The sequence below is a fragment of the Propithecus coquereli genome, unplaced genomic scaffold, assembly GCF_000956105.1.
Source record: "Propithecus coquereli isolate 6110/MARCELLA unplaced genomic scaffold, Pcoq_1.0 Scaffold115, whole genome shotgun sequence".
Classification (NCBI taxonomy): Eukaryota; Metazoa; Chordata; class Mammalia; order Primates; family Indriidae; genus Propithecus; species Propithecus coquereli.
In genome coordinates, this window is record NW_012135525.1 from 5,233,247 (window position 1) to 5,249,175 (window position 15,929).

General features: G+C 35.5%; 2 protein-coding genes across 7 annotated transcripts in view; one reads left to right on the forward strand and one right to left on the reverse strand.

Moving 5' to 3' along the window:
- Window positions 1-11,541, forward strand: part of FAM13C (family with sequence similarity 13, member C) — a 126,055-nt gene extending 114,514 nt beyond the window's left edge. For 3 of the 5 annotated variants that reach the window (XM_012657586.1, XM_012657573.1, XM_012657597.1), the window contains 4 exons: window positions 3,357-3,452; window positions 4,781-4,980; window positions 6,444-6,545; window positions 9,990-11,541. In XM_012657586.1, the coding sequence (XP_012513040.1) occupies window positions 3,357-3,452; window positions 4,781-4,980; window positions 6,444-6,545; window positions 9,990-10,113 (522 nt within the window). In that variant the 3' untranslated portion in view covers window positions 10,114-11,541. The remainder of the gene's footprint in view (window positions 1-3,356; window positions 3,453-4,780; window positions 4,981-6,443; window positions 6,546-9,989) is intronic. The other 2 variants (XM_012657579.1, XM_012657590.1) reach the window with 2 other exon arrangements.
- PHYHIPL (phytanoyl-CoA 2-hydroxylase interacting protein-like) overlaps window positions 11,321-15,929 on the reverse strand; it is an 88,560-nt gene continuing 83,951 nt past the window's right edge. For both annotated transcript variants that reach the window (XM_012657610.1, XM_012657618.1), the window contains exon 5: window positions 11,321-12,591. In XM_012657610.1, the coding sequence (XP_012513064.1) occupies window positions 12,057-12,591 (535 nt within the window). In that variant the 3' untranslated portion in view covers window positions 11,321-12,056. The remainder of the gene's footprint in view (window positions 12,592-15,929) is intronic.

The following is a 15,929-nucleotide window of genomic DNA, read 5'->3' on the forward strand; positions in this document are numbered from 1 at the left end:
CTCATTCTTTTTTATTTTTTATATTTATTAATAGCACTGTGATACTCCTTTTTAGTAATGGACAACATTGATATTAACCTTAAGTCAACTAGTTTAGTAGCTCAAAAATCATTCAGTATGCCTGTTATTAACCCAGGGACATCTATATATGAATAAATTATTAAAAGTGATCCTTATTCTGTGTATTAGGAAACTAATGTTCAAAGATTATATAATTTTCCATGTTAAAAATAGCTCGTTAAGTGTTGAAGCTGGTTTTCTGAACCCATGTCCTGTAGTTTCAAGGTGAATATTAATCTGCAATTCCCTGCTTAGAAGTTTAAATTGACCAAACTATTCTCTTTAGCAGTTGCTTCGTATGATAATGTCCATTACTGATATTCCATGTTGTTTGACTGACTGGTTAGTTCAAACAGTCAGACCTATTTCATATACAGTGTCTCCCTCAATAAACGGGTAGGGATACTGAGACATATGGAAATCATGGCAGGACTTGAATCCTTAAAGCTAAAGAGTAATAGTTTCCTATTGCTCACTGTACAGAGAAGAGAATGTCAATTTTACTTCTCTCCACAAGAGAGAGTTCATTTAAGGGGATGACTAAAGAGAATGATTTTATTTATAAATTTATGTGGTTTACTGTGAAATAATACATGGCACCAGTCCTAAGGGAAGAAAGGAAAACAGGTGGTAAAAGTGTTGGAGCTATGGCAGTTTTTCCCCAAACAACTTTCTGACCAGGGCCCAGAAAAAAAAACACATCTGGGCTGGCCACTCTCTGTACCAGTCTGTCTCTTGGAAAGCCAGCTTGTTTCCAGACCTGATGATTAAGATTACCTACTGGATAGGTGGCTAGAAGTTTTTTGTATGGCAAAATTGTTAAGCTATCAACAATTCATATCAGATTGTGTGCTATGCACAGATCTCTCTTGCTCAAACTCCTCTTAGTTTTATTCCTTCTGATACTATAATAATGGAGGATCAGGAAGTAAGGATAGTTATCTTTGGGGGGTTATCTCTTTATATTTATCTTTACAATATGAAAACCTATTCATATTCTGCATAACTTTCTTTCACTGTTTTAGGTTACTCAACATGGTCCTTGTTTCCTTCACTGACATAACAAAAACCAAAAGTTAGATATAACGTGCACTATAGACGCCAGCAACATGTACAATTTAGGGAGAAGGGAGGATGTATTTCAGAAACAGTCAGCCATTGAATTCGGAGGATAAAATTCTCTGATTCTTAGCAGAAAAGGGTTGAAGTACAGCAAAGTCAAATGTATTTCTGCCCATTAGATTTGGGATCTCCTGCAGAGCTTACCTCTTGACTCAGTTTCCATCATGAAAATTACTTTGCAGGTCTCCTATAGGCCTCCAATCTGCCTTCCTGTCCAAGTTTATTTAAGGATGATGAGCACCTATGGACTTAAAGTTTTCACATTGTCTTGTACTTACTACACATGAACCCTCACGTTTCTCTTTGGGGATTGCTTTAGTAATGATCCTAAGAGTAAAATCTTGAAATCATTAGAGTGAAAGAGGAGTGCATACATTGTACAGGTACCCTAATTTTCATCTAGCATCTGAAGAAGATATTTTAATATAATGGCATTCATCATTCTAACTTGCTTTTTGGTCACTCTTTTTTCTCTTTTAGGATTAAATTTAGCTTTTATAGAATCTAGGGCATATGCTAAAAATAAATAAAATCACAAAAATCAAATTGCTATAGAGAGACACCAATAATAGTCAAATATAACATTTTCTGAAGTGCTTTCTATGGAATATAAGTCCTGGTAAGATACTGAATAAAAAACATTTAAATGTTTTCTGAACTTAGACTGAGATTTTTTTTTTCTTTTGTCACCTCTTAAAATCCCACAGAATACATTTTAGTAGGAATATGTGTTTTTATTTTTTTCATGGAAAGGTGTTATCAGTAGGAAAATGTTTAAAGTATGATTGGCCTAGAAAATGAAAGGATCTTGAGGTTATTTAATCAATACTTTAAAGGCTTTTACAGAGAGAGGTGATCTTTCTACTGAAAATAAAGAAAAATGAAAAACATTTTGGCTATAGTTTATGGAATTTATATGAAGATTGTAAAAATTATTTTTGTCTATAAATCTGTGTTGATATCTTGGTAGTAGGGAGTAGATATGTAGAATACTGTGAGAATTTAAAGAAATATGTGATATGCTCTCCATCCTCAAGAAACTTTTAATTTATTTGGGCAGAAAAGACTGAAACACAGAAAATAGTTAAGGTCCAGATAATTAGATAGAGAAGTTCAGAGAAAAGGGAGATCATTATGGGCCAGCGTGGTTTGCAGTTGGGATGGAGGTAGGGTGGTATGAGGATAACTGGGAAGCTCACTACATGCTTGGGCCATTTTCTTTTCCCTGAAGATTCTCTCTGGGGTATCTGGAAGGCCGAGCTATCTGGCATGCTTGGGCATGTATGCTTTGATAAGACATTTGGATGAGTATGTCATGCACTGTTTCTACCAATCCCTTCCCACTAGTTGCCAAGTGCAAACCACTGGACTAGAGTGGAAGGCAGGTTGTGTATAGTAAATATGCAGCAAATTAATGCAGGATACACAGCTGGGAGAAAACCAAGAAAAGCGGGGGAGTTTGGTCACTTTGGACAGATAGGTAGATACATAGATAGATAGATAAATAGATAAGAAGCTATTTAAATTTTTATGTACAGTACGACCTGTTGAAAAGAGTGCTTGAGGATGGTCATACAGCAGAGGGGTATAGAATATATTGGTGAGTGAAGAGGTTACAGAATTTTTTTAGTTGGAAGGATCTTTGTAACTCTAACCTCCTTCTTGTATGGGTAGGAAATTAGGGATTCAGAGAATTTAAATGTTTTGTCCAAAATAATTTAGTTTATATCAGAGATAGCCAGCAAGCTCTAGTATATAATCCAGGCATGTGGTCATGAAGAACTGCACCAGGTTGGTGTTTGTGAATACCTATAATCATGAAAGTCCAGATAAAATACATGTTTCAGAAGAAAAATCAATCAGTTTTTTAAGAATGAAGAAGTAATTAAAGAAGAGGTTTCTTACCATTTAGGCACTGCAGACTCCTCCAGAAATATTTAAAAACCATCTTTCTAAACTTAGACCTATCCTTTAAGAAACTTTTTTCTAGAAAAAATTGCCATGTGCTACATACAATATTTTATAAATGACTTCCCTTTTTCTAATAACTGTTATAATATTACAATCCTTTACTTTGAGACTCTGAGACTTTTTTTTTTTTGGTCTGCTAACAATATTGACATGTTTTTCTTCTTCTTCTTCTTAGGAATTATAATTAATTTTATGTTTTTCAGGTAACTAAGCAAGACAAGAACCCCATAAAGCCTCTTTATGATCGATACAGAATTATCAAGCAAATCTTGTCAACGCCTTCCCTTATTCCAACAATTGTAAGTCAGGATGTTTGCATTAACTAGAAACCTGTAGTGGTGCTTTGTATTGACGTTTAGTTAGCACTATATAACACTAGGGGGTGATAAAGGAGCCTTCACAGCAGTAGATGCTGCTAACAAGGCCAATTGTTATTTCAAAAGTAAATATTTGGTCTTGCCTAATCCTAACTATACTTCAAACTGACTGATAATTAGAACTATTATAAAATTGTAATATATAGCACTTGTATGTTTAGAGTCAGTTTCAAGATTTGTTTTCATTTCCTTGGGTGAGGAGAAGACATGACAGCTTTTAGCTTGGTATTATCTCATTTATAATACAGCTAGGGAAAACAGAGCCTTTCTAGTCTGTGTGTGTTGGTTAACTTTTCTCTATTAATAAGAAAATTGACAACATATTCCTTGATATAATACAACGTTTGTTTTTGGTACCATTTGACCATACTGTGTAAGATACAAGCAGATTTATTTCAATAGAAAATAGAAGTACTGAAATTGAGTTAGACTACTTTTAATAAAGAATGATTTATGGGAATATGGAACTAGAAAAGCATCACAAATCCTACTGCATCAATATTAAAATAGTCACTTGCTCAAGATACCAATGTAAAAAGGAATAAATATTAACAAATATAAATTTAAGTATACTTGAGTACATATATACTTCCATATTTTTAAAGATACTAATAGTGATTCAGAGTCTTTGACATTTTGCCATAATGAAAGCAAAATTTAAAATGCAGTATGATTCTCAAATTTCCTCTCAGGAAAGTCCTTTTGTTGTGATAAGAATTATCAGAACAGGTTAAAGAGTTACCCCACTTTGCTTTGGCCTTCAAAGAGCTCTTCCCTCAATTTGCCAATTTTCTGATTATCATCTGTATCTGAATGTGGCCTACACTGGGACCTGACTTAGGGTGTTTCTGAATGACAAAAGGTATTTGTAGTCCATCTCATCCTAACTCATATCACTGGTATGATGCCGGGGCACAGAAGATCTGGGTGAAAGGGAGGAACCATTTGGCAGTGCAATCCAGACTGAACCATATCCTAAATGTCTGTGCCTTCACTGGCCTAGAAGACACAGATGAACTTGGTGAGTGTTTTAGGCCAGCATGGTGTCCCTTTGCTTGTTAACTTCTGCAGTTTTTTTTAAGTGCAACTGAGGAAGAGCTCTACTTGGTTGTTTCCATCCTGGTTCTGAGTAGGCATATGGGTCATCTACCGGTTTTCATGGTATCTATTTATGGTTCCCCTTCCAGTTTTTGCTTCAAGAGGCACTTAGCATTTTGTGATTTTATTTATTTAACTCTGCCTGTAATAAGCAGGAGGAAGAGGACTCTGATGAAGACTGTCCACAGGGAAGCCAACTACCTTCTTTGCCAGATCCAGCATCTCACCTTCCCATTGGCGATCACCTCAGCTACTCTACTGAGATTGAGCCTGTTAGGGCCCTGCTACCAGATGAAAAGAAAGAAGTAAAACAACCAGCTCTCTCCATGTCCAATTTACATGAAGCCACCATGTGAGTCTGAATCCTAAGCGTGGAGTCTCCTTTTAACTCCTTTTGATTTTACATACCTTGTATGTACATACAAAATTAAGAAGAGCTGTTAGACTCTCTAAAAAGGGCTATCCACCAGAGAGTAAAAGCATAATCCATGTCTTCTTAACTGGAAAAACTAGAAGACAAAGCCATGAGGAGCCATAGCTCCCGATAAAGTCCTAAAGATGCCATAAATGCTAATGTTCAATTTGCTATAATCCCATCTCCTTTTGACAGGGTTCTGGCACCAGTCTAACTCTTGGCAATGTGTGAAGCAGGGTTGGCCTTTGAAAATGCCGTACCCAAAGGGGTTAGGATCCTGTGTGGGTCAACAGTTCTCAGGGCCTTTATCTTAGTCTCTTCCATTTAGATGAAATACTTTCTCCAGACTGGAAATTCACTGGGCCTTAAGGAATTGAGTCACCCTTTATCTCCTAGTGGCCCTTCAGTCGAGAGCCATTTGGATTTTCATTAGTATTATCATTATCGTTATTCAGTAGCTGGAAGTCCTCATGATCATTTGGCCTTCTTTGGCTTATATATTACAGCCCAGATTATGAGATTTTCTTGAACATGTATTATACAGTGCAGTGAGTTTATGTCCCAAAATAAAGATGAGGCGAGACCAAGGACTAAGTTATAAGCGGAGACTGAGATTTTAGTGTGCTTGTAGAATCAGGTGGTACCTTAATTTAAGTAAGTTTGACCTGTTGGAAGCAGAAAATCCTTTTTTTTTGTTTTTTGGTGGTTGGTATAAAGCAGTTATTCCTAACTTTTGGGGAGGTGTTGGACTTTTTTGAAATCAATGGAATATTTTTTTTTTTTAAGAAAATGACCATACGTAGTTTCAGGAAGTTCATAGAGTCTCTGAAACCATATACAAGTTTGGTATGCTTGTGTATACCAAATTTCCTGTTCTGAGGTATATGGTTTTTCTCTCTTAGTAGAATGAATAGAATTTGCAATGTAACTATACCTTTATTCTGGGTCTTAGTTTCATTCCCAAGGGTTTTGCCCTTCTCCCCATACTCTAGAATAGATTAAGGATAGAATTTTCTTTAAAATCTCTTCTATGTCTCTTATGTTCAGTCTATCACCAAATAGTGATGAGTATTCCTTCAAAATGTCCATTCCTCCCTTGTCCATTCACACTGCCATTACCCTCACCACTCCTTACAGCAGACTCAATCCGCTCGCCTCTTGTCTGTCCTTTCTTCTTTCCTATGAAATTGTTTCCATCAGGTAATTTTCCCTGCTTATGTGCTCCCCTGTAATCAGGCCGTGTGTGTGCCATACTTACTCGAAAGACACTCTTTTATGGTCAGAACACTTTTTGATCACAATATGCTTTTTATTGATGATCAGATAAGTCTGCTCATGATGCTTTCTCAATTATGCTAGTGCTCAGTAATGGCAAATATATATTTTACCTATTGATATAGGCCTGTACTTCTTGACCATCTCCGAGAAACTAGGGCTGACAAGAAGAGACTGCGGAAAGCCTTAAGAGAATTTGAAGAACAGTTTTTTAAGCAAACAGGAAGGTAAGTGTGGACAGAATTTTTTAAAGTTAATATTCCTAGAGAACTACTGTCAAAAATGAGCTGCAATTTTTTTGTAGGGTGACTTTATACAAAATGTACATAACTTTCACACTAGCTTAGACTCAGGATTTGTCCAATGTAACATTCTGATAGTGCCATTATTAGGGATGTTTTATGGGAGGCTATAGCTGTCAAATATGACATTGACCTTTAAGAAATAAAGGATAAACTCTAAAATCCCTCACTTTGCATGATAAATTGCATTATAACTGTTGAATTTATCTGAACTTTTAAAAAACGTATTTGACTTTTTAGCTCATAAAATTGCTTTGTTCTTGTCTTCTTAGTTCTACAAGTTATTCCCTACTTTATTAAATAATAATTCTTCCTTTGCTATAAATACCTTCTTTAAAGTTCAGGGTCTGCCTCTAATTACTTTATTTCAGGATTTGGTAAAAAAAATTCATAGCCATTTTTTCTACTCCTTAAATAAATGGTTAGCTATATCCTCTATTTATCCTCTATTTTTCTGTGTCAATCCAAGTCTCATATGCTCTACTAGCTTCCTCTAAATTCTGGTGTATCATCAACAAAATTACATAATCAGGAAATAAGGGTCACTGATCTACTTTTGGAAGAGAGACAAATCACTCAGCTTATCCTGAGACTCAGTTTCCACCTCTATGAGCTGAAATGATTGGACTCTTGGGATATTCTGGGAAGCTACAGCTGTCACATGGGACATCAGTCTTTAGAAAATAAATAAAGGGTCCAACTTTCCCAAAGTCACAAAGTTATTAAGTAGCAGAGATGAGACTAAACTCTTCCTTTGAATTTTAGAGCATAAGCACTAGAGTCAGTGCTACACTGTTTCTCCATCTAGGTATCTGCCTTCCCTGAAATGCTTTCAGTTCAGTAGACTTTAGGGTTGACCTGATGGAGAGGGGCTATTTTCTAAAGGCATCTTGAAACTTTCAGTCTTCATCTATTCACCTCTTATTCCTTGGAAGCTTTTCCATTTCAGTCTACCAGGCCTATTTATTAGGACTGGACCTGTTCAGTGAGAAACTTTTTCCATTCAACAAATATAGATGTAACCCAATTTTTTTCCACCTGGAATCTTTCTTTCCAGTTGATTGGTACATGTCCAAGTTACCTTTCTGCTGATGTTAACTAGTCTAGTGAGAAATGCTATGTGGCCGCTAAATTTAGAATGTAAAACATAGTTTCTTATTTTTCTTTTTCCATACTTTTTTCTTTTACAAAACATTCATGCAACTTTCCTTGTGAAACATTCCTTGGAATAGTGACTTTGTCTGTCTGGACTGTGCTGTGTTATGCTTTGGGTAGATATGACTTGCATTAAATTTCCTGATCTCTGCCTCTTTCAGATTAAAGGTATTCCGTGGGAATTTTTCATTCAAGGAAATCTTTGGGGAGATGTTATCAAGTATTCTAAATCTAAATAGTCATTACACATGAGAAATGATGCACTTTAAGATGTGCGTACATTCTTTTCATAACTGAGTTCCCTGAATAAATTTACATTTCTACCTATTTGTACCTTAAAGAATTTGCATACTTCCCAATGTGTTACTAGACCTGCCTACTGGATCTGCAGTGTTACTTGGCATGCTTTTTGACATATAGGGAAGTTATTTATGTTCTATGTATAGTATTCTGTTGCATCTGTGAGTCCTAAACCCACTTCAGATATGCCTATATTTGGCTATGAAGCTGTGTGCCCTCTTGTGGTGATATTTTTCAACTAAATGCAGAAGTGATCTATTACAACTAAAATCAAACAGTTGAATGGCTAGGAAATATGGACCTTAATTATGTTTTCCTAAGACATTTTATTAGGAAGGCCTAACCATCCAGAAGGTAAAATAATGTTTTAAGGCACTGTAAATGTTCTTGGTAATATTTGCTATACAAGAAGCATGATAATCATATAGATAGGGCATTTTTATTACAAATTATCAGCCAGGAACTGTGCTAAGCACATTAGTATGTTTTATATAATGGGGAAACTGCTTCAAAAAATTCTTAGCAAAATTTTTCATTTTCATCAAAGCGCTCTTGTTTGTTAGCCAAAATGGAATATGTAGTACTAGGGAAAAGTTATATACTCAATTATTATTGTTCCTCTGTAATAATTAGACAGTTTCTTCACTTAGATCTGTTTATATAAATTAAGGTAGTATTCAGACACCCAGTTGTAAGTTTGGCCCATAACATAGAATGGAGGTAAAGGATTTATGTTATATAATTTAGGTAACATTTAAGAGGACCCTGTCTATGTATTTCTGTGCTGTTCTGAGTTCTGTACTAGAAATTTCAGGGCAGTAAACAGTGGTGCAATACAAATAGACTACATTCTTAATGAACCTTTATAGATTAGCTTGGCTTTTTTTTTCACTTGTAAGAGACAAATATCTTTTTATAACTACTAGGAAAATAGAAGGGGGCTACAGATATTTGCTATTTACCCAGTTTCAGTTCTAATAATGGAGAGTATTTCTGTTTATATTCAGTTTTAATTGTGGTGACTATATCTGTGTCTTCTACCCCTTGTATTTCAAAGTCATGGGTGCAAATATTTTAAAAACAATAGGCTATCTTATTAACCAAGAAGACAAGAGCCTTCTGAGACCCTGTACCAATTATTTCCCTTTAGAAAACATATATTCTGACAACAAATTTTTGTGGGAAGGCAGATGGTTTTAACTCCAGATGTTATTACCAAATTATACTTCCAAGTAAATAGCAAGAGCATACAGACTGCATATATATAAAAAACTATATATGTTGTTGTATGTCTAGTCTTAGTAAAATTAGTGTCTAGAAGAGAACCACTACAATTTAGACTTATAAATTCAATCAAGAGACAGTGATTCTACTACACATTAGCAGGGAAAGGTGTTACAATTACAAAAAACTTGGAAATGTTTCAAATTTGTAAGACATCAACTAAATGTTTTTTCCTGTCACCATAAAAATATAAATTATTTGTGTAATCAAGTTTCTATAGTATTTTCCGGTTGATATTTTTAACAACTCTTACTGTAAGGGTTGAACATTCTGCATAGGTGTGGGACTGTGGCAGGTAACAGAATGACTGGATAAGGAATGCCTTGGAGGTTCTGGCTTTTGTTTTTTCTCCTCAGATCTTTTCACTTGCCTCATCGTTACATGTCTAAGCAATGGACTACATATTTGCAAAACACCTATGACATTCAGGTTCTTAAAGGGTATTATTATTTAGAAACTTAATAACACACAGAAGCAGGAGTGAATGAAGGTGAAGGGGAAGGTAAAGAAGACATGATGTAGAAACGAAATGGAAGCCGTTACCCTACACTTTCTTACATATGAATTATAAAAGGATATTTAATGACTTGTTTCATTATGAACTAATAGACTGTATTTTCTGTTTTGCAGAAGTCCACAAAAAGAAGATAGGATACCAATGGCAGATGAATATTATGAATACAAGCACATAAAAGCCAAATTGAGACTATTAGAGGTCCTTATCAGCAAGCAAGATGTGGCCAAAACTATCTGAGGTTCAGGAAATGTTTATGATCACTTTTACCCAAGATAGTCAAGTTTATTTTCTTTGCCATTCTTGCTAAGTAGTTTTGACGTATCGAAAATGGAAGCACTTTAGTGGTAGTATTAGCTGTTTTTAAGAAAGGCTAGCAAGTGTAATTATATACAATGAGAAGGGATTTAAATGGGGGAAAAATATTAACAGGTAGTCATATAATTGGAAAAAAAGCTTCAGCCTCCTCCATGCCAAGGAGAAAACTCAGCCAGTATAATTATTTCAAAAGCATCTAATGTTTTATTAAATCTAAATAACATAGCTGGGCCACTTGTTAGGGAAAGTTGATTTAGTAGCCAAAGAAAAGACCATGATTTTAAAAAATAAGTGAGAGGAGGAAAAGAAATTCTGCTTGTTATATAGGAAGGAATACAGCTAGTAAGAAAGTAACTTATTTGAAACTTCTAATAGATTCTTAAGTGATAAAACATCTACTACCTTGTCCCTTAAGTCTGCTAGGCTTTTAGTACCCTAAAATATCCTAGAATGTGTCACTGCTAATTTTTTTATTTCTATATAAAAATAATACATTATTTTATCTGTTATTTGTAATTTTACATTTCTGGTTACCAAAGTTCATTCTGACAGCATGTACTTTGTGAATTATTATCTTTGTCTATAATTGACAGATGTTTATATTAAAATATTAAAATTTTAAAATAGGTATTTTGGATAGATGTGTCTGCAGTATATAATCTAATGTGACCATAGTATTATTGCTAATCTTTTTGTTTACTATAAGATTATATAACTATTTTTCCATTGGGAATATGCATTTTTCTTAATGTTCCAAGGTCTATACTTTGTAAAGTCAAACTTCCTCATGAGCTGTGGTTATTCTTCAAAAATTGTTTGCCATGACACCTTGGAAAAGAAGCCAGAATATTTTATTTGCCTCATCAACTTTAGTATATATTATTTTGTACTAAAACACATTTATTATTTTGGTTTTTGTAAAAACAAGTAAAAGGTCAACATTTTCTCTTACGTACCAACCATGTTTGTCTTTCTATTTTCTGTAATGTTTAAGCATGAAGTTGAAGAAATTCACGTTTTCATATAGTTTGGATGGGAAGAATACTGACTGTTTCAGAAGCAGAATATTTCAGAGGCTTATTGTTTTCTCTGTATTTACCTGACATTTTATAATTTTTATGAATCAGAGTAATGTCCTTCATAAATTTGTTTAATTGAAGTCATCTACTTGTAACAGGACAGATACACAACTATTTGAGGTTTACAAATTACATCTTTGATAAGGGAAATGGTTTCGTGACATGTATACAATTGCTATTAAAATGTAACTCTATATATTCTTTATGATTGTAAATATTTTATACAACAATACAAATAAAGTATTTTTCTATTATATTTATTATGTTGAAACACAGTAGTTGTTTCCTGTTAGCTAATATAAATAACATAAATAACACTGTCAAACAACAAGTTGGAAGTGCTGACAATTCTAGGCTTCAAGATTTAACTCATGCTGCAATTACACCTTTTCATGCGGTTTGGAGTTATCCCAATATTTGTTCAGTAGATTAAAATGAATGCATATTTAAACACCATTTATAAGCCATTATTTTGTATTTTGCTAAAGCGTTCTATATAACTGTTTTGTTATGTTTGGCATAAAGGAAAAATAAAAACATTGCAGCATCTAGGCAATAAAGTGTCAAAACGAGAACTTAGGATATTTCATTATTGAAAGTAGGGGAAAGGGTAGGGAATAGGAAACACTAAAATGTCTCTGAATGAAATGTGAAAAGTGGTAGTTTGCTTTTGGTGATAGCGGCATGTGCATGCTTCAGTGGAAAACATCTGGTAATGAAAATGGACAACAGAGGATCAATGCTCCTAAGGGAAGGAAAGGGTCTGAGTAAGAAGAAAAGTGGGTATTAACGTCCAACACTGATATTACAGGTTTTGCAGCTGGGATCTTTTTTTGCATTTGCAGTAGACAAACTCATGAGCTGATGACCAGTGATTTCTGCCACGGTGCCCAGAGAAAGATCCACAGGGTCAGTGTAAATGACTTCTAAAATTACATCCTGGGCATGGTGGTAAACCAGAACCCCATCTTCTTCTGTACAGGTCAAAAATTTATTATCCTTGGAATTTAGTTGAGGAAGACGCTGCTTACAAAATTCATCGCCTGGTGATCCCACAGGGGCAATAACAAGAATCACATAATGATAAGCAGTGTACATACAGTAGAAGTCCCCAAAGTATAAGTTAGTATTGGGGTTAAAAAGTTTTTCTGCTGCAATCTCAAACCTGTATCTTCCGTAAGGTGAATCCTGGGGTGGCTTCCCAGTATTGAATTCAGTGCTGCAGCTGAAGAAGATGCCTTCTAATTTTCCACTGATAGGAGAGCCATGGCTACCACTGTTATCCTTGACAGAGGGCTGCATAGCATTCCCATGGTGTTCTCTGCAAGAGAAAACAAATGGTCACTGCTTAGTACAATAGTAGTAAACCTACTGATTTATACATTCTAATAGCCCAAAAGTCAACCATCTACAGTTAAAGGCCTGAATGATACTACTATCAGATCAAGGGGAATGCATCCTTGACATTACCTATAGATGGCTGAATTTTAGGCTTGACCTCAAGGTAAGGATGATCTGCTATAAACTCTGGAGACCTTTAACGTAATAATGTAAATTTCCTGGCCAAAAAAATCAAATTGGAATTAGAAATCTTACAGGTGAAATCACGTCCATTATGTGCCTACTGGGTTTTAGAAATGGCTTTCTGAAAAGAAAACTGAAAGTATTGGCTAAATATATTGAATGTTTCTTTAAAGTATGCTAGAATTTAGTCAAAAAAATGAGTGCTATCCACTTACATTGGCACAAAAGTGTTTTGGATTTTTTACCCAGGCACAGTACGTTAATCAGGTTATTTCTCTGACATTTTACTTAAAACAGCGCTGATTATTCTCCCTTTACCACACCCCCAGATCCATTCTCCACCTTTCTTGCCTTCCACTGTGGCTTGCGACTCCATCATTTAGCTCTTCCTTGTCACTTGGCCCCTTTCATTTCAGTTCTACCAATGGGAAGCACCAGCAGATCTAAGAGGAGGAGGTAAAGCCTTGGGTGTGTCTTCCTCTACTTCCTCCATGATTCAGAGCCTTGTGGTTCTGGCAGGGCTGGGTTCTTCTATAACTACATATCTCTGACTATTGCTCTAGGTTGATGATCTCCTCCTTCCATTTCCAAGAATAATAAAACCTTTGAACTCTTGATAGTTCCTGGTTGCTTTAGCATCCCTTATTAGTTACCTTAACCCTGATTATACCTCGGTGAATAGCAGTTTTAAATTCTCTCCAAGTGTGCCTTTTTTTTTTTTTTTTGCTGGGTCCCTGACCAGCATGACCTGGGATGAAAAGTCACTCAGGCAAGGGAAAGTTCTCCCAGTCAATATGCTTCTTAAAGAGTATGTGAGTCAGTGAGGTGTGCTCAGGATCTGCCCTTGACTTTAGAATAATAACGGGTCTCAAATTCTACCAACTAAAAATCAGATAAGGAGCTTATTAAAAATGTAGATTCAAGGAAAGACCAAGAAACTGTCACAGATAGGAGAATAGGGAAACATGACAAATAAATGCAGGGTGATATCGTGGATTGGACCCTATATTTTTACTCTTACTGTTGTTCTTTTTTCCTTCTGACATTTCAAGATCCCTTCTTTTATTACTTCCTTCCTGTTTCAGAAAATTCCTTTAGCTATTCTTTTAGCATAGGTATGCTGGTGACAAATTCCCTTCTTAATAGTTTTCCTTCATCTAGGCATGTCTTGATTCCCCTTTATTCTTGAAGGATATTTTCACTGGATATAGGCCTCTGGGGTGTCAGTTCTCTTTCAGCACTTGAAAATATTGTGCCACTTTCTTTTGGCCTCTGGTTTCTTTCTGATGATGATGTCATTCAAATTGTTTTTCCCCTATACATAAGGCATCTTTTCTTTCTCACCACCTTTAAGATTTTTTTTCTTTGTCTTCAGTTTTCAGGAGTTTATGATGTGTCTTGGCATGGATTTCTTTGGGTTTTCCTGTTTTGGATTTTTCTCATCTTGAATCTGTATGTTTATGTTGTTTGCCAAATTCAGGAACATTTCAACTATTATTTCTATGAATGCTCTTTCAGCCCCATCCTCTTTCTCCTTTCGTTCTTAACTTTGATGACATGAATATTATAATAGATCTGTTATAGTCCCACATATCCATGAGGCCCTGCTAGATTTTTTTGGTCAGTTTTATCTCTGTTGTTTAATTTTGGTAATTTCTATTCTTTCTTCAAGTTCACTTTTTTTACCTTTGCTCTCTTGAATCTTCTGCTGAGTACATCATTGAGTTCTTTTTTTTAACCCCACTTACTATTGTTTTTCAGTTCTAATATCTCTTCTTTTTATCTTCTGTTATTTTTCTGCTTCTATTTTGACTTGTTTCAAGTGTGTTTGTCATTGCTTGTTGAAACATTTTATGGTGGTTGCTTCAGTATCTTTGTCAGATCATTTCAAGATCTGCGTAATTTTGGTGTCAATGTCTTTGATCACCTTTTCTCATTCAGGTTAAGATTTTTCTTGTTATTGGTATGGTGAGCGAATTTCAGTTGTATTCTGGACATACTGAGTATTATGTTATTAGACTCTGGATCTTACTTAAATCTAGTATTTTAGCAGGCCTCTTCTATGTACCAGTGGAGGAAGTATAGGGAGTGGTACTTCATTGCTGCCAGATGGGGAAAAATATCCAAGTTCCCCACTCAGTCTCCAATGACATGGGGTTAGGGGTCAGTTACTACTGAGATGAGGTGAGAGTTTAGGCTCCCACTAGGCTTCTGCTAACACACTCTAGCTGTGACAGGGAGTATCTCCCTACTCCTCCTGATGTGCCCTTCACTGACACTGTGAGGGCAAGCCTCATTGCCTCTGGGCAGTGATAGAAAGTCTAGGCTCCTCATTCAGCCTTCTCTGATGCCACCCTAGTAAGGGATGGATGTAGGAGAAAGATGCCTCCTTATAGCTGTGAGAGAATAGAAGTATAGGTTCTCCACTTGGTCTTGGCTGATAGATGTGGGACTACAGTGTTTTTTCCATGGTATTTGGGTGGTATAGGGTGGTTATTGTCTAAAAGTTTTCTGTATACAAGACGGTCCCTTTCCTGATCCATAGGGTAGAAAGAGCAGACTTTCTGGTGTTTTTGTTTTTGTTTTTGTCAGTGCCCATTTGCATTTCTGGGTAGCCAGCTTCTCCAGCACCTAGTCCAGAATTTTAAGAGGTAAAAAGAAAACCCAGGGAACTCATCACTGTGCCATTCCTTGAGTTCTGAGGTTCCTAACTGGTCTACCACCTTCTTTCCATCTTTCAGAGTTTTTTTATATTTCTTTTATATACAACTTCCAGGGTTTTTAGTTGTACTCAATGGGAGAAATAGAGAGAAGAGTGTCTACTTCATGTTGTCCCTGGTTAAAAATGCTTATCCTGGTTACATTCTCATTAACAAAACCCAAATACGTATACGATCTGTGTCCTATGCGGATCTATGAGTTATAGATTATTTCAATTATATGAAATAATAACAGCAATAAACATATAAACAGGAGTTTAGGAAATGTGTCCTACTATAAGTGACAGAACTTCAACTTTGAGGATATACAATCTGATATCGAAAGTACACGAATCTACCAATCTCAGAGGATTCCTAAAGAGAAGACTTTCAGATATAAAAGGAGTTTTAAGGACAATTGACCTCCCAGTGAACA